Source organism: Lathyrus oleraceus, chromosome 5 (assembly GCF_024323335.1).
Source record: "Lathyrus oleraceus cultivar Zhongwan6 chromosome 5, CAAS_Psat_ZW6_1.0, whole genome shotgun sequence".
Taxonomy (NCBI): Eukaryota; Viridiplantae; Streptophyta; class Magnoliopsida; order Fabales; family Fabaceae; genus Lathyrus; species Lathyrus oleraceus.
Window position 1 is genome coordinate 254,343,913 of NC_066583.1, and position 24,157 is coordinate 254,368,069.

Genomic DNA, 24,157 nt, shown 5'->3' on the forward strand with positions numbered 1-24,157 from the left:
CAAACTGTAGAAATGGTTCCTCAGGAAGATGAACTAATGGGATGTGAGGTGGAGTCTTGTGAATAAATGTATGAGCATTGGACCACAAGAACAATAGTGCAAGAACCAAAATCGAACTGTAAGAAAGTGATACTCTAGCAGCTCAAAAAACACCCAAATAGCAGTTGCTACACCGAGTGCACCAGCAGATATCTTCTTGTTCTTCCATAAGAAAACATCAGCACAAATCTGCAACCTTTCTAGATTTCCAAACACAAACAATGTTTTTTTTAAACAGACCAACATGGCACAAACCCAAAATCATAACAAGCAATTAACTATATCACAACTGCATATGGAGGAGCTCTCGCACCGTTCATAATATTGGCTCAGATTTTGTTTCAAACTCTTCAAATTGGAAGCAACTATTGGATGGCTTGGGCAACTCCAATCTCAGCAGATGTAGAGCCACCTGTTAAAGGAACAACTCTTATTGAAGTCTATGTTGGTTTGGCCATTGGAAGTGCTTTATGCGTTCTTGTTAGAGCATTGTTACTTGTTACATTCGGCTATAAGACAGCTACTATACTCTTCAATAAAATGCAGTTGGCCATTTTTCGCGCCCCGATGTCGTTTTTTGATTCTACTCCAAGTGGCCAAATCCTTAATAGAGCTTCAACTGATCAAAGTGCAGTGGATATAGACATTCCTTATCAAGTTGGCTCATTTGCCTTCTCCTTGATCTAGCTTCTAGGAATTATAATAGTGATGTCTCAGGTTGCATGGCAAGTTTTCATCGTCTTTATACCCGTCATAGCAATTAGCATTCACTATCAGCGATTTTATTTACCATCAGCGCGTGAACTATCACGTTTATGTGGAGTGTGCAAAGCTCCTATCATTCAACACTTTGCAGAAACAATTTCCGGCACTTCAACCACTAGAAGCTTTGATCAACAGTCAAGATTTCATGCAGCGAACATGAAACTGACGGATGGGTATAGTCGGCCAAAGTTCAATATTGCTGCTGCTATGGAATGGTTATGCATCCGCCTAGATATGTTGTCTTCCATCACATTTGTCTTTTCCTTGATGTTCTTGATTTCAATTCCACCTGGAATCATAAATCCAGGCCTTGCTGGTCTAGCCGTTACCTATGGACTGAATTTAAACCAAATACAAGCTTGGGTGATATGGAATATTTGCAACTTGGAGAACAAAATTATATCTGTAGAAAGGATACTTCAATATACAAGCATTCAAAGTGAGTCTCCCCATGTTTTAGAAGAAGAAAATAGGCCAGATCCTTCATGGCCCGCAAATGGCGATGTTGTCCCACTTGATGAAGAATCAATTAACCATCTTCAGACTACAAAACCAGTTTGCCAATGAGGCACTTAGAACTCTATGCCTTGCCTATATGGAATTGGAAAACAGGTTCTCTGCCGAAGACACCATTCCTGTTACTGGATTCACTTGTATAGGAGTTGTTGGTATCAAAGATCATGTTCGTCTGGTGTTAAGGAGTCTGTAGCACTATGTCGTTCAGCTGGAATAACCGTAAGAATGGTTACAGGAGACAATATTAAACCTGCAAAAAACCAGTTGGCAACATCAGCATACACACTGAACCCAACATGTGTGAACTCTGCATAAAATGCCAACTCATGACCAAAAGGCTAGCCAAATGATGAAGCAAAAAAAACCAATGAACCAAACTTGAGCCACAATTCAAACAGATAAAGGCAAACATTTCAAGTGCAACAGGGCATGAACTTACAACAAGTATACACAAAGTTTGCGATGGATAACTGGAAACACGAGGGAATCTTCATCAAATCCTCAGCTTCTTCAATGTGTCCACTTGTAACCAATTTCACTGCAGTAACAATTAATTACCAAAGCGTTAAAAATCCAGAATATCCCGATTAGGCAATAGAGACAAAACTCAAAGAGAAAGTTTGAGCTCAGATTACCTTTCCCGAATTGTAGCATCAAATAGGATAAAACGGATTCTGAGCAGACAAAAGCACTTATGGAATTTTTTCTTCTTTGAACTTTTGAGTACCAAATCAAAACCCTAATTAGCAGAACATAAATAGTGAGTGAGAACACGAAATTGAAGGGGCGGAATTGAAAACTTGAAAAGCAAAATTAAAACCCTAATCCTAAAATACAAGAAAACCAGCGTTTGAAGAGAGGAAGGGATAAGAAAGCATTACCTGAGCTCGCCGTCACCGTCGAAGGTTAGCCGTCCTGTCCAATTTTCTTTTGGGAACCATGGATTTGTCTTGTCGCGCTTTGTGCTTTGTTTGAGAGACGATGTTTGAGCGGTTTTGTGAGAGAGACGAGAGATTGAGAGTGACGCGATTGAGAGAGACTCGTTGGGAGAGTGAGAGAAGTGAGTGAGGTCGAGCTTGATAAGCGATTCTGAGAGCAGAGAGAGGTTTCGCTTGAGAGAGTTATGAGTTAGAGAGATTTCTGAGTTTGAGATTGGAAAGGAGGACGATGAGTTTAGGATTCGTTTGCGTCCTCCATTTTCTTTCTTTTATTATTATCATTTGGTCTTTAAATTAAACATTATAAGACAGATCATTTAACCCCATTTAGGTGACCTTTGAGTGTTTCCAGTAAATATTAACGTTGGTGTTTAACAATGATTCCATTTTTTCTATTCCCAACTCACCAGCCTCTTAAACCCAACAGCCAAGCGGCTGGGTTTAATTACTGGTAGTCCAACAGACTTTTTTTTATTTTAGTTTTTTATTCTAATGTTTAATCTATTTTAGTTTATATATTTAAAGCAGCATCAAAATAATAACTAGTCATGAGTGGTTTGGTGGAGAAGACTAGTATCATAGTCTTGAGTGGGGTGGGTTCAATACTCATATGTAGCATTTTCTTTTAGTTATTTATTTCTTTTAACATTTTTTGTTATGTTTATGCTTTATTATTTTCATAGTTTCATTATCATAACATAGATTTATTTTCTTTTAATTTCATCATTCATTCAAAACCATTTTAAAACTATAAAAATCATATTTTTCTCGATTCAATATCGAGCCCATTTTCACACCTTTGTAAGTCGATTGCTTTTTAAGCATCGCCATCAACCTCACATAGCTTACTCTTGGGCTTTCTTACAATGAGTCGGTTCTCTTGCACTCACACTCATGCATTATTTGTTGTTTGGGTCCGATTTAATTATTTCATGATTTTTAATCCCATTTTGACAAAATGTACCCCACTTCCCCCGATGTGTAATAATTTTACTGCTTTTCATTTCTTTATTTGTTTGACTGTTTAGTTAGCTACTAACACAAGAATAAAATCAGCCATTTCCAAAAGATATCAAAAATAAGACTCGATCCAACGTCGAGTATTTTCTCAATAAACAAATCAATCCATTTCTTTTTCCCATTCTATTCCATTTCTTTCAAAAACTTCATCAAATGCTTGATCCAATGTCAAGCCATTTTTCATAATCAAAAATAAAAAAAAACTTAATTCATAGTCAAGACTTTTTCAATAAAGATGGAAGTGAAACGTGGTGTATACCACGCACTCCTGAGACTAGGATTCGAGATGTATATCTCGCCAATCCTAGCTCTCGCCATCATCCAATTTACCCACTTTGCTCTATCAAACACTCATTCAAATCTTTCTCAAACGTCCATCAATACTTGATCTAGGTCAAGTCATTTTCACAACAAAAACTCAAAAATACCTAATTCTCATTTAACACTTTTTCAATAAAGGTGGAAATGGAACATGGTGTATACCATGCACTCCTGAGGTTAAGATTCGAGACGTATGCCTCGCCAATCTTAACTCTCGCCATCGTCTAAAATTGTCAATGCGGTTTCTTCAAACCCTTTCTCAATCAAATTCAAAAATACTTAATCTCTATTAAACACTTTTGCAAATAAAGATGGAAATGGAACATGGTGTATACCATGCACTCCTGAGGCTAGGATTCGAGATGTATATCTCGCCAATCCTAGTTCTCGCCATCACTCAAAGCACATCCAACCAATCAAACTCTTTTTCTCGCCGTCGTGCGACCAATCAAAAACCTTTTAAAATGAAAGATGTATTGTCATAAGAGATACAAAACAATGTTTTGACCATGTTTGTTGAGTAGAGATAGATGACGCTTTTCCGAATATAGATTTGTAAATCCTAACACCTAAGTACATATTGCATGACAACTCTAGGGCAGAGCTTCCCCATTTCTTTTAGACCTTCCGTGCGTCTCCGATCTTGTGGCATGTAGTCTGTCCTATTGCAACGAGGTAACTGCCTAAGACTCGATTCAGCGAGCTGCGACACCTACTGCTAGGACGTGAACACATTGCCCACTCTCCTTTGACACAACTGGTGTCTTCCTTTGTAAGTCAATGTTCAGATGGCAATCCCTATGTAGCCGAACTACGGCAACTCTGATTCTCATGTTCAGATGAGATACGTAGGCACAAGATGCGATGTCTTACCGAGTTTAACTAACAACTAACAACTAATCCTTGTTTGCTTTCGCCCTCGTTGCGATCCTTTCTCTCGCCCTCGTTGCGATCGAGACTTTCCTTTTCTCTTGCCCTAGTTGCAATCGAGACCCTTGTTCCCGTAGTTAGCTGAACTACGTTCTGCTCTGATTCTCATGTTCAGATGAGATACGTAGGCATAAGACGCGATGTCTTAGCGAGCACACATCTTTTTACCCATAGGTAGCCGAGCTACGAAGACTCTGATTCTCATATTCAGATGAGATACGTATGCAATGGATGCGACATCCGTGCGAGTCATTTTTCTCTTGACCCTTTTAGTAAATAGTACATTAGATAAACACACACCCTTTAGACAAGAACAACAAGAGTGGATCCCGTAGAGTACTACGGATGCCTAGGGGTGCTAATACCTTCCCTTCGCATAATCGACTCCCGAACCCAAGATTTTGTTGCGAGACCTTTGTCTTTTCCTTTCCTTTCTCCAGGTTTACTTCGAGCGTTTCCCTTCCCTCCTTTGGGGTAAATAACGCACGGTGACGACTCTTCTGTCATTTTCTTTCGCCGGTTGTTTTTTCGCACCTCTGTATTTTTCAGGCTGCGACGCCCACTTTGCTCTATCAAACACTCATTCAAATCTTTCTCAAATGTCCATCAATACTTGATCTAGGTCAAGTCATTTTCACAACAAAAACTCAAAAATACCTAATTCTCATTTAACACTTTTTCAATAAAGGTGGAAATGGAACATGGTGTATACCATGCACTCCTGAGGTTAAGATTCGAGACGTATGCCTCGCCAATCTTAACTCTCGCCATCGTCTAAAATTGTCAATGCGGTTTCTTCAAACCCTTTCTCAATCAAATTCAAAAATACTTAATCTCTATTAAACACTTTTGCAAATAAAGATGGAAATGGAACATGGTGTATACCATGCACTCCTGAGGCTAGGATTCGAGATGTATATCTCGCCAATCCTAGTTCTCGCCATCACTCAAAGCACATCCAACCAATCAAACTCTTTTTCTCGCCGCCGTGCGACCAATCAAAAACCTTTTAAAATGAAAGATGTATTGTCATAAGAGATACAAAACAATGTTTCGACCACGTTTGTTGAGTAGAGATAGATGACGCTTTTCCGAATATAGATTTGTAAATCCTAACACCTAAGTACATATTGCATGACAACTCTAGGGCAGAGCTTCCCCATTTCTTTTAGACCTTCCGTGCGTCTCCGATCTTGTGGCATGTAGTCCGTCCTATTGCAAAGAGGTAACTGCCTAAGACTCGATTCAGCGAGCTGCGACACCTACTGCTAGGACGTGAACACATTGCCCACTCTCCTTTGACACAACTGGTGTCTTCCTTTGTAAGTCCATGTTCAGATGGCAATCCCTATGTAGCCGAACTACGGCAACTCTGATTCTCATGTTCAGATGAGATATGTAGGCACAAGATGCGATGTCTTGCCGAGTTTAACTAACAACTAACAACTAATCCTTGTTTGCTTTCGCCCTTGTTGCGATCCTTTCTCTCGCCCTCGTTGCGATCGAGACTTTCCTTTTCTCTTGCCCTAGTTGCAATCGAGACCCTTGTTCCCGTAGTTAGCTGAACTACGTTCTGCTCTGATTCTCATGTTCAGATGAGATACGTAGGCATAAGACGCGATGTCTTAGCGAGCACACATCTTTTTACCCATAGGTAGCCGAGCTACGAAGACTCTGATTCTCATATTCAGATGAGATACGTATGCAATGGATGCGACATTCGTGCGAGTCATTTTTCTCTTGACCCTTTTAGTAAATAGTACATTAGATAAACACACACCCTTTAGACAAGAACAACAAGAGTGGATCCCGTAGAGTACTACGGATGCCTAGGGGTGCTATTACCTTCCCTTCGCATAATCCACTCCCGAACCCAAGATTTGGTTGTGAGACCTTTGTCTTTTCCTTTCCTTTCTCCAGGTTTACTTCGAGCGTTTCCCTTCCCTCCTTTGGGATAAATAACGCACGGTGGCGACTCTTCTGTCATTTTCTTTCGCCGGTTGTTTTTTCGCACCTCTGTATTTTTCAGGCTGCGACAACTGTGAATCCCGATATTCCATGCTAGAGAAAACTTGTTATGCTCTGGCTTGGGTAGCCAAGCGTCTCCGTCAATATATGATGAATCACAAAACTTGGTTGATATCCAATATGGATCTGATTAAGTATATCTTTGAAAAACCTGCATTGACTGGAAGAATTGCTCATTGGCAGATGCTCTTGTCCGAATATGACATTGAGTATCACACCCTGAAAGCTATCAAAGGAAGTGTCTTGGCCAATCATTTAGCTCATCAGCCAATCGACAATTATGAGTCTATAAATTTTGAATTTCCAGATGAAGATGTGATGTACTTAAAAGCCAAAGATTGCAATGAACCACTGCCAAATGAAGGGCCAGAGCCAGGTTCTCAATGGGGTTTAATATTTGATGGAGTAGTTAATGCTTATGGTAATGGTATTGGGGCAGTAATCATCACTCCTCATGGCTCACATATCCCTTTTACTGCAAGATTTACATTCATGTGCACGAACAACATGGCGGAATACGAAGCCTGCATCATGGGTCTAGAAGAAGCCATTGATCTTAGAATAAAAAATCTCGATGTTTATGGAGACTCAGCTCTAGTTGTCAATCAAATTAAAGGAGAATGGGAAACTCGTCAACCCGGCCTAATCCCATACAAAGACTATGCAAGAAGGTTATCTACTTTCTTCAACAATATTGAATTTCATCACATCCCTCGTGAGGAAAATCAGAAGGCAAATGCCTTGGCAACTTTGGCTTCCATGATCATTGTGAGGCATTGGAATGATGTGCCTAAGATCGATGTTATGCATATTGATAGACCTACTCATATATTTTCAATGGAAGAAGTCCCTGATGACAAGCCATGGTACCACGACATCAAGTGTTATCTTCAGAGTCAAGAATACCCACCTGGGGCATCAAACAAAGATAAGAAGACCTTGAGAAGATTGGCTAATAACTTCTTTCTGAATGAAGACGTGTTATACAAGAGAAACTTTGACATGGTTATGCTCAGATGCGTGGATAGACACGAAGCAAACTTGTTGATGCAAGAAGTTCATGAAGGTTCCTTTGGTACTCATTCCAACGGACATGCAATGGCTAAAAAATGTTAAGAGCGGGTTACTATTGGCTGACAATGGAAGCTGAGTGTTACAAGTATGTGAAGAAGTGTCACAAATTCCAGATTTATGCTGACAAGATACATGTACCTCCGACTCTCCTCAACGTTCTCTCTTCTCCATGGCTTTCTCTATGTGGGGCATCGACATGATTGTTATGATTGGACCCAAAGCTTCCAATGGACATCGTTTCATTCTAGTGGCTATTGATTATTTCAAAAAGTGGGTTGAAGCAACCTCATACGCAAATGTGACCAAGCAGGTAGTGGTTAGATTTATCAAGAATCAACTTATTTGCCGTTATGGTGTGCCAAGCAGAATCATCACTGATAATGGTTCAAACTTGAACAATAAAATGATGAAGGAAATGTGTGAAGAGTTCAAGATTGAACATCATAATTCCTCTCCCTACAGACCTAAGTTGAACGGTGCTGTTGAAGCTGCCAACAAGAACATCAAGAAGATCATTCAGAAAATGGTAGTGACTTATAAGGACTGGCATGAGATGCTCCCTTTTGCTTTGCATGGATATCGTACGTCCGTCCCACTTCAACAGGGGCAACCCCCTTTTATCTTGTCTATGGCATGGAAGCAGTGCTCCCAATAGAAGTAGAGATTCCGTCAATGCGTGTCTTGATGGAAGCTAAGTTATCCGAAGTTGAATGGTGTCAAAACAGGTATGACCAACTGAATTTGAATGAAGAAAATAGGATGACGACTTTATGCCATGGTCAGTTATATCAGCAGAGAATGAAGAAATCATTCAACAAGAAGGTTCGACCTCGCATATTCAGAGAAGGTGACCTTGTGCTTAAAAAGATTCAATCTTTCATATCTGATTCTAGGGGAAAGTGGACTCCTAATTATGATGACCCATATGTTGTCAAGAAAGCCTTCTCTGGGGGAGCCTTGATTCTTACAAATATGGATGGTGAGGAGCTCCCACGTCATGTGAATACTGACGCAGTCAAGAAGTACTTCGCCTAGAAAAATAAAAGAATATCTCGCTAAGTCGAAAACCCAAAAAGGCGGCTTAGGCAAAAACGAGTGTCTCGGTGGACTGAAAATCCGAAAGGGCGGTCCAAGCAAAAATTAGAGATATAAACAGAAAATGATTATCCTGGTAGATTGTTAGGGAGAATAGTTTCAAAAGCCCAAATACATCTGGAATTCAAATTTGTTAGGGAGAATAGTTTCATTGTATTTTAATGTAGCCTTTTCCCATATTACCATTTTTCTAACTTTATAAATATCCATGGGATCACGCCATTTGCGGATCACCATTCTATAAATAAAATTCAAGACTTATCCATTTATTGGCAATCCTTATTTTATTTTTGCTCCACAAAAATATCATTTTTATTTTGATAAAAATTCTTGAAACGAATATTTGAATTTTTTTTATTTTTTTTTTCAAAATAAAATTTTGTTTTGATTTATGAATGCAAAAAAGAACATTCATAGTTAAATCCCCAAGCGAAGAGTAAGTTGTGAAGTGTTGGATGTTGGAACTCAATGTTCCCAAACAAAGTGCTAAGCCTGAATTTTCTATCAAGTTTTAAAATAAACAGTCAAGCTTTTACAGTGATCTTCATTATCCCCGGTGGAAGCTGCAAATTTTGATGGCCCCCGGAAGAATCATTTTAAAGGCTTTCCTGACCAATCTAGACCCGTCTTTGGTAGAGTCTACATGTTTTATTTTATTTTCTAAGTGAAGTCTTCTTCTCTAGTGAAATTGGAACCCTGCAACAAGACCTTTGCTCCATCAAAGGTTCACATTTCATCCCCAGATGAAGCATCTTCCTCTCCCCAGAGAGAATTGGACCTCGTGACGAGACTTTTCTCCTTTGATGACCATTAACTCATCTCTAGTGATGTTTTCCACCTTAATGAGACTAGCCAAATGTTGAGCTATGAAACATATTATGTCCCCAACATGTCTGTTTTGTTTGTTTTTGTCAGCATAAACATAACGTGCATACATGCATATATACATACATGCATATATATCATGAATAACCAAATTCACATCCATTTTTTGCATTCCTTGATGAAGTTTACCTCAATTTCTTTGAATATGTTCATCCTTGGGTGTTATGTTTCCTTCCCTATAAGAGTCGTCAACCTTAAGCAGAGAGTTTATATCTTTTCTAACTCCCAACTGAGTCTATTCCTCGTGGAAGATGGTTGTTTTAGTTGTCCTTTTCCATCTTTGGATAGGATAAAATCCCAATTGAGCTTCATTCCCCATTGGTAGAGTCTTACTTTTTTTTTCTCTCAAGTTGTTCCTGGAGTGAGCCAAATATTTGGAAATTAATGGTGAATCTCTCTAGGTTATTAAACCTAGACCGAGAGTGCATTTATTTTGCACTGTCTCCCCAGGAGAAACATTTTCATTATCGCAAGTGAAGACATATCCTTTTCCCCAGTATGAACACAAGTGGTTATCTCTTTTGAGAAGCTTGTCTATCTCGAAGGAATTATCAATATAGAAGTTTTCTTCCATCAGATGGTTTTCTCTCCAAAGAAGTTTGATGAAGACTTCCAACAGGTAGTTGTCTCTTTATTTGAGAAGCATGTTTCATGATCTCTGATCCCCAATAAGTAGCTATCTTTTCCCGAAAAGCTTATTGACTCCCATTTTGGATAACAAATGGAAACCTCTTCTTGAGAAGTTTGCTTATCCCCAATGAAGTTATCAACATATCAAACGTTATTTCCAACAAATGGTCATCTCCCAAGAAAATTTCGTCAGAGAAGTTTGTTGAAGACTACTACAAGTACCTTTCTTTTATCACATGACTTTATATCCCTGGTGAGGTATTCCGTTACAAGGACTTATATCACCAGTGAGGTGTTAGTCACAGCCAATGGTACTTTCCCCAGTAAATCACGGTGGAAGTCTGTTGAAGATCCTTACTGCGATTTTCTCTTTATTTGAGAATTCCAGTTTTTTTTAAGAATAACTGACCCGCATCCTTCGAAGATAACCGTTGAAGTTACTTCTCTTTCCCCAACAAGTGGTCACCTTTTTAGGAGCTTGTTCATTAATCCTTTCCGAGAGAAAGACTTGGTTAAAGAAGAAACAAAGGCCCGTTCGCTGGCTTATGACCCGAATCATGGATAAGTTTATTTTGCCTTTTCTAAGTGGAATACTTAAGTAAAGAAGAAGTTGAATCATGTTTCGATCATGTAAGCTTATTCAGACTCGTTATTTGAACATGCGGTCTTCTCTACCTTTGAGAAACCTGTTGCGAAAGCTAGAACTCGTTATTTGAACAGGCGGTCATCTCTACCTTTGAGAAACCTGTTACTAAAGCAAGAACTCATTATTTGAACAGGCGGTCATCTCTACCTTTGAGAAACCTGTTGCGAAAGCTAGAACTCGTTATTTGAATAAATTGTCATCTCTACCTTTGAGAAACCTGTTGCGAAGATGTTTCTTCAATTGAAGTCATGATCATTTGGAATGATCTATTCCCCAGGGAGCCCGGATCCATTGGAATTTACAAACTGAAGTTGTAATCTTTTCCTCGGTGGAATTTCCTTTTGTCTGTCCCCATAGTGGTGTTCCTTTATCCCAATGTGTTTTATCAACTAATATTACTCCCCTGTGACATTGTTCCTCACAGAATTCCTGAGTCCTGCATGCATATCATATCATAAGCATTTGGTGGCCTCTTAGGGCCAAAAACCGTGCATGTTTGTATTTAAATCTCTTCAATCACGTCGAGATGAAAATTCCAATATTCATATCTCCAGATTTAAGAAACTTAAATAGGGGCATCTGTCATACCCTAATTTTCAACCCTAATATGCCACCATCATTTGTATTATTTGCATGACATCTAGCATATTTGCACTACTAACCTGTTGAAAATACAAAAAGATTTCCTACTTTGTTTGTCTTAAGCTAGGGTTTTACACCAAGAGCTTTCAAAGATTCATCAATCAAGACTTGACATGAGTTTTAACATTTCAAACTCTTCATCCTTCCCAATTAATCAAGTGACTTCCATCAATAAGAATCGATTTCAAGATCATTCCATCTCAAGTTCATCAGGCCACAATTCATCTGACACTCAAAATTAGGGTTTTGGTCAAAGTTAGTTTAATGTTGGCTCTTTGACCAAAGAATGATTATATGGCTTGAGGCATGATCCAAGGTATTAAAATATATACTCATAACCCACTCATACAAGTCATATGGCTCAAGAGGTTAGGTTCATAAGCAGATGAAAGTTTGAACACAACTAATGAAAAAGTCAACAAATGCGTAAAGTCAAAGTTTGACTTTTAATATTTTTGGTCAACTATGGACTTTTCAAGTCAAGGATTATGAAAATATGATCATTGAAGTCATTTGATCAAGAGTAAACAAGAAATTTGAGGTTACTTGCAAAAAAGGTAAGATTTGGTTTTGAAACTTTTTCCAAGTTATGAAAAAATACATGTCCAAGTACCCAACTTTCCAAGGCCATAACTTATGATCCAAGCCACCATTTTTTTTGCTCCAATGATCATATTAAATACCTTGCTTCATACTTCAACTTTATCCTAGGTGATAAAACCTCAAAAAATTCATGAATAAGGAGATATGGGGTCATGAAGTGGATGACTCATTTGTTTGTCAAGTGGTAAAACACTTGGTGAAATTTTCAGCATGCTAACCTAGTCAAGTGACCAACTTTATGCACGTTTTTCACCCATATCCCAACTGATTCAAGAAAAGTGATAAACATGAAAGTTGTAAAGGATGGTCTTATCTTTCCAAAATGTCCAATATCGTGAAATTATCATATTTGAGATAGGAGTTTCGAAGAGTTGAAGTTGACTCTCCAAATCTGAATTTTGGGTCATTTTCATGACAAATTCATCATGTAACCTTGAGCGAAAGCTACATGATCTTGCTTTACAGGATATCTTGATTCTAAATCTCACCTTAATCAGAAGATTACACAAACTTTTGATGCATTACACAAGGGATTGAGCCATTGACCAAGTCTTGATGCCATATTTGGAAGGTTTTGCAAAAAGCTTCATATCCATTTTGATAAAGGCCAAATTTTCCAACCACTCTTGCATTGAGCTTCTAACTTGTTTCTTCTGATCACACTTAACCTCTAAACCAGAAGCAACATCCTAAAAGTACCTCTAAACTCCTCCTTCCAGTCCACCTTTTCATCATGATCCATTATGATTTTTTGTGCAAAATGAAACCAAGTCACCAAACTAGCATTCCAATTGAACCAAGATTGATTTCTACAAGTTACATGAACCATATGGAGCCTCTATAAATAGAGAGACAAGCCTCATAACTCAACACGCCAGAATTGGCACAAAAACTCCATTGTAGAATATTCTCCAAACCTCAAACTTCCAAATTCCATTGTGCTTGTGTTTTCTCCAAACCAACACTTCAAACAACTTCTAAACATCCATTAGAAGTTGTCCAAACACTTGAACAACTTCTGTAACAGCCCTACCATCATCTTCCAAATCACATTTTCATAACTTTCAACTTGATTTGGAAAGGAAGAACCAAACACTTTCAGCTCAAGCCAGACATTCAAACACCTTCCTAGAGGTGTAAGGAAGTTGTTCAGATCATAAAATCACATCTGGAACACTCCTACTCCAAAGGACGATTTTCATTTTTGAGGTATGTATTTGTTTCTGCAATTTATTATTTAAGGCACCATTTTGCATCATTCTTGTTACCATTACACTTACCAAGATGTCAGGAACAAAACCCCTATGATCATTGGTCTTAATCGGTGATGTTTAGAATATAATTTTAAATTCAATTTTTAGGGTTCATATGCATTTTGTTTGGTTTCTGGATATTTATGAAAAATAAATGAAATTGGTGAGTACCATTAGATTCCTTGCGAAATTCTAAGCAATTTTGGTCTTTACAACTTTTGATTTTGTTAAGAATTGAGAGAGTTAGAGTTTTAACAATATGTGAAAATGGTGGAAACTATGGACTACGGGATGAATGAGGAAGATGAAGTTTTGAGCCATTTTTAAAAATTTTAAAGTCACTTTAATATATATTTTAATTGATGTAACTGAATACATGAATTGGCATTGCGCCCAGTGGTAAAACACTGGTTTGTTAAGTTACTGGGTGTGGGTTTGAATCTGGGCAGTGTAATGATTTTTTGTTTTCACTTGTTAAATGTTCATTTTTCTTCATAACTTCAAATATCCATAACTTCTTGATCCCTTAACATTTTTGACCCATCCTTTTTGCCATGGGTTCATGAGAATGTCTATTTTATGGTGACACCAAAAAATTCTAAAAAAAATATTATTTATTTCACCACTTTTGATTGGATAGAAAAACATGTATTTTAAGTGTTTTTTAAGGCTCCTAATTGATTCTTTTGGCTTATGTCTTATTTGTTCTTGATGTTGGAAGTTTGTATGATTAAAAGCATATTCTTTAAATGTTGATTGTTATCCTTAACATGTTTGAACTTGATTATCTTCATACAATGTATCAATTGATTCACCTTAAAAAACATGCTTGATTGAATGGTTAGAAGGTGATTAGGTTTCCACTTAAGTTTGGTCTTATCATGAACTTTGATTCAAGTCTAATGTTTATTTTGTGAAGACTTATAATGTGATGCATGTTTGACCTAATTTTATCCATGTTATGTTTACCATGTACCAATGAATGCTTTTACCATGTTAAGTATGATTTTGTCTTCACCGTCAATATGTTGTGTCTTGTGATGTTGTGTGAAACTTTGTCATGTTTTGTTTATGCTTATCTCAATACCTAAAAAACCATGTTTAATATTGTCATCCATACCTTGTGATTTCCATTGTATTTAGCCATATTTGGTACCCTAATGTTAATGCATGTTCAATCTTGTTATTGTTTATATCCAAGGGAAAAGAATCATGACATTATTGTCATTTTGCATGTGTGTGTTCATCTACATTCTATACAACTTTTTATTCCCTTAATCCAAAAACTTCTAGATACAATCTTAGGTTCCCCTCAATTTAAACCTTAGGATTCTATCTCTTTCTCCTTCTTATAACCACTTTTATAATAAACTTTGACTTATGTCATTGTTTCTCCTTTTATTTCTTAATCAAATGCTTCAAAACACTTAAGCATATTCAAAGATCTTTTCATAAGACCTAAAAAACACAAACTTAATTCAAACCCTTTTGTCACTTTGGCTTTTCCATGTTTAAAACCTTTTCATAAAAGGATTACACATGAGTCATACCTAGTTGAGATTTAAATCTCCTACCCCATAACATTGTTGAGCTTGATATTGATTCTTTTCCATTTGGAAGAGGTATGTGGCATACTTGTTGATTCTATATCCAAGTGAGAGCCCTTCTTTCAATTTGATGTAAAGATCTATCTTCCACATGTTTTTGGTGGTTTAAATGTGAGTTTTCTCCTTAAGTTGACAATTTGTCTCTTTCTTATAAAATCAACCCCAACAAATCCCTTCTTACTTTTGAACCCGAACTACGAGATTTTGATCCTTCACGGGTACGTAGGCATAAGACTCAACGTCTTTCCAAATCATCAAACAATAAAAAATGTTCTTTTTATCATCTCCCCAATCAAATAGCAAACAAGTTTAAACCAAATACATATATCTAAACGGTTCCTGTTGAGTACTACAGATGATTAGGATGTTGATACCTTCCTTTTTCCTAACACCCCCGTACCTTTAGAATCTTCCCCCTTTTTTCTTAGCTTAAGTTTAATATTCTAGATTTGCATATACATATTGGGTTATTTTTGAATCTTTTCCCATTCCCTTGGATAAATTAAAGTTCAGTGGGGATATTTTGATTCATGAGTCAAGTCTAATCAATAGCTTGGTCTCCGATTCTTCACCGCGACAGATGGTAGTGATAAAGGTAAATGTTGAAGAATGGTGATGTTTGGTTAACTGAGTAATGGAAATGGGGGATGTAAAATTGCGAGGAAATTCCCCACTGGACTATGGTGTATCACGAAGAAAGAAGAAAAGAAACTGAATTTTGTGTAATTTTTTTGTGTGATTTTTTAGGTGAACATGGTGTATTATTGGGTGTTTTTGTTAGGTTCATGATCTTCTTGCATGATGAAGAACACAAGAGAAAGAGTTTTCTTTTGATTCAATTCGTGTGTCAATGTGTAAGTGCAAATGTGAATGTGTGTATGGAACTAGATAGAAAAAACCATGTATGTTCTATTACAATTCGTGTGTCAATGTCAATGTGTGCCAATTCGTGTGTCAATGTCAATGTGTGTCAAGTAAAAAATTATATACATAACGTATGTTCTATTACAATTTAAAAAATACAAAATAATGAGATAAAAAAACCATGAGATAATCATCATATGGTTGAAAATAAATAAATTAAATTAAGTAAAGCAAACGAAAAAACTTATTTAAAAGGGAAATTGAGACTCTAAAATAAAGATTTGGGACTCGTGTGTTTGAGACTCCGTGCAAAAATCCTGTAAAATTCTCTCTAAATTGGCCTCCTCAATTGTGAGAAAAAATATATTTATAGGATAAATTAGGTGACTAAAAATGAAAAATAACTAATTGTGACAAAGCACAACTAGAAACGAAATCTGGAAAAATGGACCAATCACAAAATAGTACGACTCAATACAACGAATCTTGAAACTTTTTAATAATTTTTAATAGTTTTGACTATTTTTTATATTAAATAAAAAGGAAATTGAAAATTAATTATTTAAAAAATAAATATTAAATAAAAACGAAATATTATTTTAAAAATAAATTAAAAATGTTTTTTATTTTATTTTTGGCAAATAAAACTAGAAATAAAGGTAAAAGCAAAGAAAAAGAAAAAAAACATAAAAAATGGGAAAGGTGAGACTTAAATCCAAGACGTTGTGCTTGTAACTCCTTTAATCTCATTTCACTATCAAATGGATTATCTCATTTATTTGAAATAAAATGTGACTAAAATTCATATAATAGTAAAGAGGTGGACAAAATTTAGGGTATTACAGGCGTCATGTCTTACACCACCACACTTGTAGCATTTGATAGGAGCGGGGTCCCTCCCCCACTTGGCTTCTTACCCTCTAAAACCTTATGTTTCCCTTTTTCAGCTGGAGAACTATACGGGTTTCCATGATTAATCTGTTTTCCCTCTTTTCACTCAGACTTTTATAATGAACAGATTGAGCCCTGATGTCCTCATCATAAATCCTGCATTTGTTCATTAGTTCTGGAAATCAGAGAATCTGTTGATAATCAACGCCCTACTTAATCTTAGGATGCAACTCATTCTCGAACTTAATGTATTTAGAAGCCTCTGCAGCTGCACCATTATAATATGGACACAATTTCACAAGTTCCTCGAACTTGGCAACATACTTAGCAACAATAGAATCCCCTTGTTTCAACTACAAAAACTCAATCTCTTTCTTCCCATACACATCTTATGGAAAGTACTACTCAAGAAATTCTCCTCTGAATACAACCCAAGTGAGTTCATCACCTGCAGCCTTTAGTCTCTAACACGTATTGTCCCACCAATCACCAACTTCCTCTACCAGCATATGCATACCAAATTGCACCTTTTATACTTCAGTACAATCCAAAGCCCTGAAAATCTTTTCAATGTCTTTCAGTCAAGTCTGCGCTCCATCTGGATCATACCTGCCTTTGAAGGTAGGTGGGTTATTCCTCTGGAACTTTCCTAAGTTGCGGAATTCATCATTCCCTCCATTCTGGTTGTTTTGCACGACTTGAGCCACTGCTTTCAAAGCGGCATCAATAACACCATCATTCCTCTCAGCCATATTCTGAACAACATCAACAAATAAGGATTGTAAGAAACTTGACTTGATCGTGTTCACACACCAGTCATATATTATTGACACACAATAACATTTGGCCAAATAGACCGACCTAGCTCTGATACCACTATGTAACACCCTACTTCCCGACCCAATAAATAATAAATTAAATATAGTTTTATTCAAGTAGGATGTCATTTCACAATCCAAGAAGTCTGAATGTTACTTCCTTTAATAAAAAATATAATCCAAACAACGAAATTAAACAAGAGTATGGCATCCATAGCCTCAATAAATCATCCACACCAAAAGTGGTTCAATAATTACTTTATATTAAAAGGTATATAACATAATAACATAAAGAAAACATTTTGTTCCCAGGTGTTACGTATCAGAGCAACTCCACTAGTAGACTCGACCGATAGCAATATGAGGTACATCTCTAACTACTCAGGAACCTGATTGTTTGTACTCCGAGGGAGCACAAACACAACAAACACAAAATAAGTGAGAAATTCATTCATATAATAAAAAGTGTATAATAATTAAGAAAGTAGTATTTATATATACAAATCACATTCATTCACAATCACATTCTCACCATAACAAATGCACAAGCACAACATAGTTACAATGCAATGAAACCCGACAATATTACACAATGCGTATGGTATCGATTCTCATCAATGGTTCATCATACAAACCTGATTTCCTCTTCGAAATCCCGAACTCCCCCTTTTGAGTTCCAGTTAAGTTTTTCGTCCCCCTTCGGACCTATGACTTATCTCCTTTAACATATCAACAATGAATGCTTGACATGGTAATAATATAATCAACACAACAATTATAATAATATTTAGTTATCTACAATCAATCACGCAATTGCAACCATGTATAACATAATCCACCCTTTTAGACTATCACCAATATAATCAAACACACCCTCTCAATCATTCACAACATATCAAATAATTTGTCAATACGGACCTCGTCCATATTCGTCGTATCATACACTTTTTGCCACCTGCTACCGACCTCTTATAAAATCATTAAAAATATTGTATCCCTGAAATAAAGTTATAGCCCTCTGTTTCAGTTACCCAATGCTTCAAACTCTGTCCCAAAATAATTTACGAGTTGAAAGTTATGATCAAAATCATGCACGAAAGCGTTAGCAAAAAGTTGTTGTTTTTCTGAAATTTCCAGCATGATTTTCATCTTCTCTAACCCCAAAAACATCCATGAAAACATCAGAAAAATGTTTTATCCTTGAAACAAAGTTATAACCTTTTGTTTCAGATATTCAATGCTTCAAACCTCGTCACAAAATGATTTATGAGTTGAAAGTTATGATCAAAACCGTACACGGAGGCATTACCAAAAAGTTGTTGTTTTTTCTGAAATTCCCAACATAATTTTCATCTTCTCCAACCCCAAAAACGTCAATGAAATCATCACCAAAAATATTTCATGGTTTTAAACTCAATCTACCAATAAATTTATAATTCCATACCCTATCATCATCATAATCATCATCTCAAACCCTTAAGATACAACAAACATAAAATTCAGCAACAATTCAAAATTCATCATCAATAAATATCAATTGTTGTAGCCACAAGAATTACAATTCATTCCTCATAATCATGGTCACAAATCAACAACAATCATAACATGACATAAGACAACCCTAAGAGGGTAAGGACCTCTCACTACTCTCTCATGATTAGACACCCTTATAGGAATAATCTTCCCCTACCTTAAAGTTTTAAGCTCCAAGCACTTCTACAATAGTGGTCTTCTTCTTCTTCCTACTCTTGCCTCTTGCCCTAGCTTTCTCTTTTCCAATTTTTTCACGTACGTTCCCAACTCTTTGTTCGCTCCTCACATTCTTATAAGTAAACCAACTAAATCCCTTATATTTAATTTATTTATAAATCATATCTTTAGGCCAATTCCCCAATAAAATAATAATAAAATAAATGTTATCTCTATATTATTATTATTATTTTAAATAAACATTACTTTATTTATTATTACTACTAAATTAATTTAATTAAATCTAATCATAATTCTATTAATCTCATTGTGTCCAATACCCCTTACTTCTCTTTAAATACTACCACATCTCTCACTTAAAATTATAATATTCTAGGAACATTACCCCATATCCAAGGCTCCCCTACTACCTCAACCATTCAAAACATATACAATACAATCAAATTATTCTATAGAATTAGATCATTCAAATGGGGTGTTACATAAATATTTGATATAGAGTTATTGCAAGACATTAAGATAATGTCCTAATCATTGGGTTAAAAGTTTAGCTCTTCTCCAATCGATTGACTTAATGCTCCAATTGATTCGTGGGCTTAGAAAAGTTTTTCCAATCGAATGGCTTAAGTCCCCAATCGATTGGTTAGTTAAAAAAAGTATTTCGAAAGAGATTGAATAACTTATTAATCACTTAGTTTGGCCTAGAAAATAATTTTCAAGATAAAAATGTTTGTAAAATATTTTGTGTGTGTGCGTATGCGTGTGTGTGTGTGTGCGCGTGTGTGTGTGTGTGTGTATGTGTGTACATGTGTGCATGTGTGCGTGTGTGCGTGCGTGCGTGCGTTTTGTTTGTGTGAGGGGTGCGTATGTATGTGTGGGGGTGCGTACGTGCGTGTGTGTGGGGGTGTGTGTGTATGTGTGTGTGTGTATGTGTGTGTGTGTGTGTGTGAGAGAGAGAGAGAGAGGGTGTGTGTGTGTTACCTTAGTACTTATAAGTTGCTTCCTTACTTTTACAAAACTTTGGTCACTCAAACAAATATGACCTAATGAGCTTTCACACTTTCTCTCCTTCATTACTTTGAGGCATCCAAGACTTTTTTTCCAGATCCATCGATCATATAATCACTTTAATATTGAGTCTCGTTTTGTTGATGAGGCATGAGATATTGTATCAACCATCATCAGAGAGTTGAAAGTTATTGCAACCAAATTCAATCATTATTGTCGTTATCAAAACTTCATATGGATCTTCTGCAAGCTTATCAGCTTTATACCTGCAAGCACATATATCCACATTTTCCTCCTCTTTTTATAATGATAACACATCTCTCAGGGAGGTTGTAAAAGAGAACTAGATAGATATATAATTGGAGTAATTAAACCCCCTTCAATTAGGCAGAGATTATACCCTACTCCCCATGAGAGTATACCTCTCCCTTTTGACATTATCAAAAAGGTGAAATCAAATAAAGCGCATAAATCACATGGAATCAATTTGAGGAGAAAACATGTAGACATTTTAAGTATGCATTCCCCTTTTTCAATATTACCTTTAATAAAGGGATGTCTAACTTCAATGTGTTTAGCCAGAGAGTGAAGTATCAGGTTTTTTGTGAGGTTTATGGCACTAGTGTTATCACATATTATTGGGAAGATTCCAATATTTACATTGTAGTCATTGAGATGTTGTTTCATTCAAATAAGTCGAGTACAACATCTACCTGTAACAACATATCATGCCTCAACTATGGATAGTGCGACACTTGCTTAGTTCGTGCTAGGCCATGAGACAATCGAGATCTCGAGTAAGTGACATGTACCACTGTTACTTTTCCTATTCAATATGCACCCACCAAAATCAGAGTCGGAGTACCAACTAAGTCACAATCCTCTTCCTTGGGGTACCATAAACCCATTTGTTATGTGCCAAGAGATATCTCATTATACGTTTGACTACATTGAGATGTGAATCTTTCGGAGATACTTGAAAATATGCACACATACAAACATCACACATAATATTAGGACGGGTTACAGTTAGATAGACAATAGAGCATATCATACCTCAATATTTGCTTTCTTCAACTAGTTTTCCTTCTTTGTCCTTGCCAAGATTGGATGAGGTTGCCATTACCTTGGACTTATCTATATCAAATCTTCATAGTAACTCTTTACAGTATTTTTCTTGATTTATGAATGTTTCTTTCTTAGTTTGATGGATTTGAAGTCCTAGAAAATATTTGAGCTCTTTCATCGTTGATATTTCAAACTCATTTTGCATAATTTCATAAATTCCTTGCACAAGGATACATAACTAGCACCGAAGATAATATCATCAACGTAGATTTCAACTAGTAAGATGCCATGTTCGATTTTCTTGATAAAAAGAGTTTTATAAACTTGTCCTAATTGAAACATATTTTCAAGCAAGAATTTTCTCAGACGATCATGCTAAGCAATGGAAGTTTGTTTTAGTCAATATATGACTTTCTTAAGATTGAAAACATGATAGGGAAAAGTTGGGTTGACAAAACCTAGAGGTTGATCAACATATACCTCCTTGGATGTATCCATTTAGAAAATCACTTTTTATACATTTGAAATTTATGGTACATGACAAAGCTAATATCATCCTTATGCCTTCTAATCTAGCTAAATAAGTATATGTCTCGTCAAAATATATTCCCTCATATTTATTGAATACCTTTGCAGTGAGTATGACTTTATTTCTTCAAACATTATCATCTTCATCCAACTTGTAGCAAAAGGCTCGTCGGGTACCAATCACTAGATTAGCTGAAGCTTTGGAAACGAGTTCCAAAATGTTGTTTCTTTCAAATTGATTTAACTTTACTTGTATGACAGGACACCAATGTTTGTCGATGATGGCTTTGCATATTCCTGTTGGCTCAATTTGTGAAACAAAAGCCACAAAGTTACATACCTTATTGAAGGATCATTGAGTAGTGATTCCCTTGGAGATATATCCAATAACATTCTGGATATGATAATCTCTTGTTGGTCTCCATTCCTTTGGAAGGTATGTATGTTCTAATGGAGTATCTGAGATTTGATTCTGAGTCAGTTCTGGTGAAGGTTCATCTTCTTCTTGATTTTCACTTTGGTCTTGGTCAGGTTTTTGATCATTTTCCTCCAGATTTGTCTTTTATAGTATACCTGCTCAATTAATAACTTCTACTTCTACTGGTTTAGGGTTAAATTCATTAAAGGTAACATGAACTATTTTTCTATTGTTACAGTTATTTTATTAAAGACTCTAAAATCTTTGCAAGAAGTAAAATATCCTATGAATATGCCTTCATCAGCTTTTGCATCGATTTTTTTGGTCATGAAGCGAAGAAGTACACGAAGTTCTGCTCACATCTGTTGTATTAACCTCATGTTATATACATGCATTTTATTTGATTAAATATGAATACAATAAAAACAAAGAGATCCCTTTTACTTACATGGTTCACTTAACCCATGGCAAACAACTTCATTGATGTGTAGTTGAACCTCAAGTCCAAGTGGACTGTTCAATTCAGTTCTCTGAATTGTGATCCAATAATCATACATCCAACCTATATGCCATGACTCATAACATTCTATAATAAAATAAAATATTTATAAAATAGCTTGGAGGAAATGTATGTATTACATATGTTTCTTCTGATATTCCTCCTATAAAATGCTCTCCTTCAAAAAATACTCTTTTTGTGCCATCATCATCCTTCATGTTTGACCACTCTTCAACATCCACAAACTTGTATGGACGCGGCAAAAGATCAATGGACAAATATTGTCATTCCAATTTCTAGACGGGACACAATAATGAGAACTAACAGATAGTAATACAAAATAAATTTGGTTATCAATGTTCGCTTCTTGTGGGCATCTGTTAGTTTATTTCATTTCTTTGTTTTTTCTTCATTCATATCTCCTAGATGGAAGTCCACTTTCGATCCATCTATGAAAGAGAGAAAAAGGTCTAGACACCATACTATTTTGAACACATCATGAAATCATGCTTCTACTTTGCATACCATTGAAAACCAGAAAAGCATGATCAATGTCTCGAGCATTACAATACATATTAATAAATGAAGTAAGCACAAAAACATCATCACACGTGCCTAATGTCTCGAGCATTACAATACATATTAATAAATGAAGTAAGCACAAAAACATCATCACACGTGCCTAATGCAAGTACAAAAGCATGAACACACATTCTAGGTTTCTTGAGCCCACTTTCCCACACACTTTGAGTAAGCTAACCATAGTCACAAGACTTGGCCTTACCCCACAACCAATCATCTCAACAAAAATTTAAACGACTTGGTAACCTCCTCGTATTCACGATTGTTAAGAAATTATAGAGTGTGGTTTCTGTACGAGGACATTTATCAAACACCTTGTATGCAAAATTGAAAAAACTCAAATCAAAATATGATTTTATAAATGGATACACCTTACCTTGTATGCAAAATTGAAAAAACTCAAATCAAAATATGATTTTATAAATGGATACACCTTTCCTAATAATTTGTGGTGGATGGACTTGACATTGATTAGGGTATTTGAGAATCGCGTAAGACTGAGGAGAAAATGAAAAGAGGTTGGTTGAATAGTGAAACATGTTGAATGGTAGAAAAACTTTCAATATTGTCACTTCTCTTCATTTCATATAACTTAATAATTAAGGAGGTTTATAAATCCAACAATCTAATTTGCTTTATAGTGATTGTGACTAAATCATTCACGTGGCACATTATGTTAACTTTCGTTAGAGCAAGTAGATGACATTGATATAAATTATGGAAGAAATTTTAAAAAAACCATTATTCGAATGAATTTTTTATAAAAATTAAAATTAAAT

At 36.0% G+C, this 24,157-nt stretch overlaps 1 protein-coding gene and 1 pseudogene across 1 annotated transcript; both read left to right on the forward strand.

The window, feature by feature from the left end:
- The first annotated feature begins 299 nt into the window (after positions 1-299).
- On the forward strand, positions 300-1,554 carry LOC127083613 (ABC transporter C family member 3-like; annotated as a pseudogene).
- A 5,123-nt stretch (positions 1,555-6,677) lies between these two features.
- Positions 6,678-22,195, forward strand: LOC127080051 (uncharacterized). Its single transcript, XM_051020384.1, has 2 exons — positions 6,678-7,423; positions 22,141-22,195. The coding sequence occupies exons 1-2, from the start codon at positions 6,678-6,680 to the stop codon at positions 22,193-22,195; spliced, it is 801 nt and encodes a 266-aa protein (XP_050876341.1).
- Positions 22,196-24,157: the final 1,962 nt, after the last annotated feature.

What these genes read in the sequence shown, in the direction of transcription:
- LOC127080051 (XM_051020384.1), top strand. Translation starts at nt 6,678, where the DNA reads ATGGATCTGATTAAGTATATCTTTGAAAAACCTGCATTGACTGGAAGA. An exon ending in GTCCCTGATGACAAGCCATG is followed by an intron (nt 7,424 to 22,140) that starts GTACCACGACAT and finishes CTTGTATGACAG; the next exon opens with GACACCAATGTTTGTCGATG.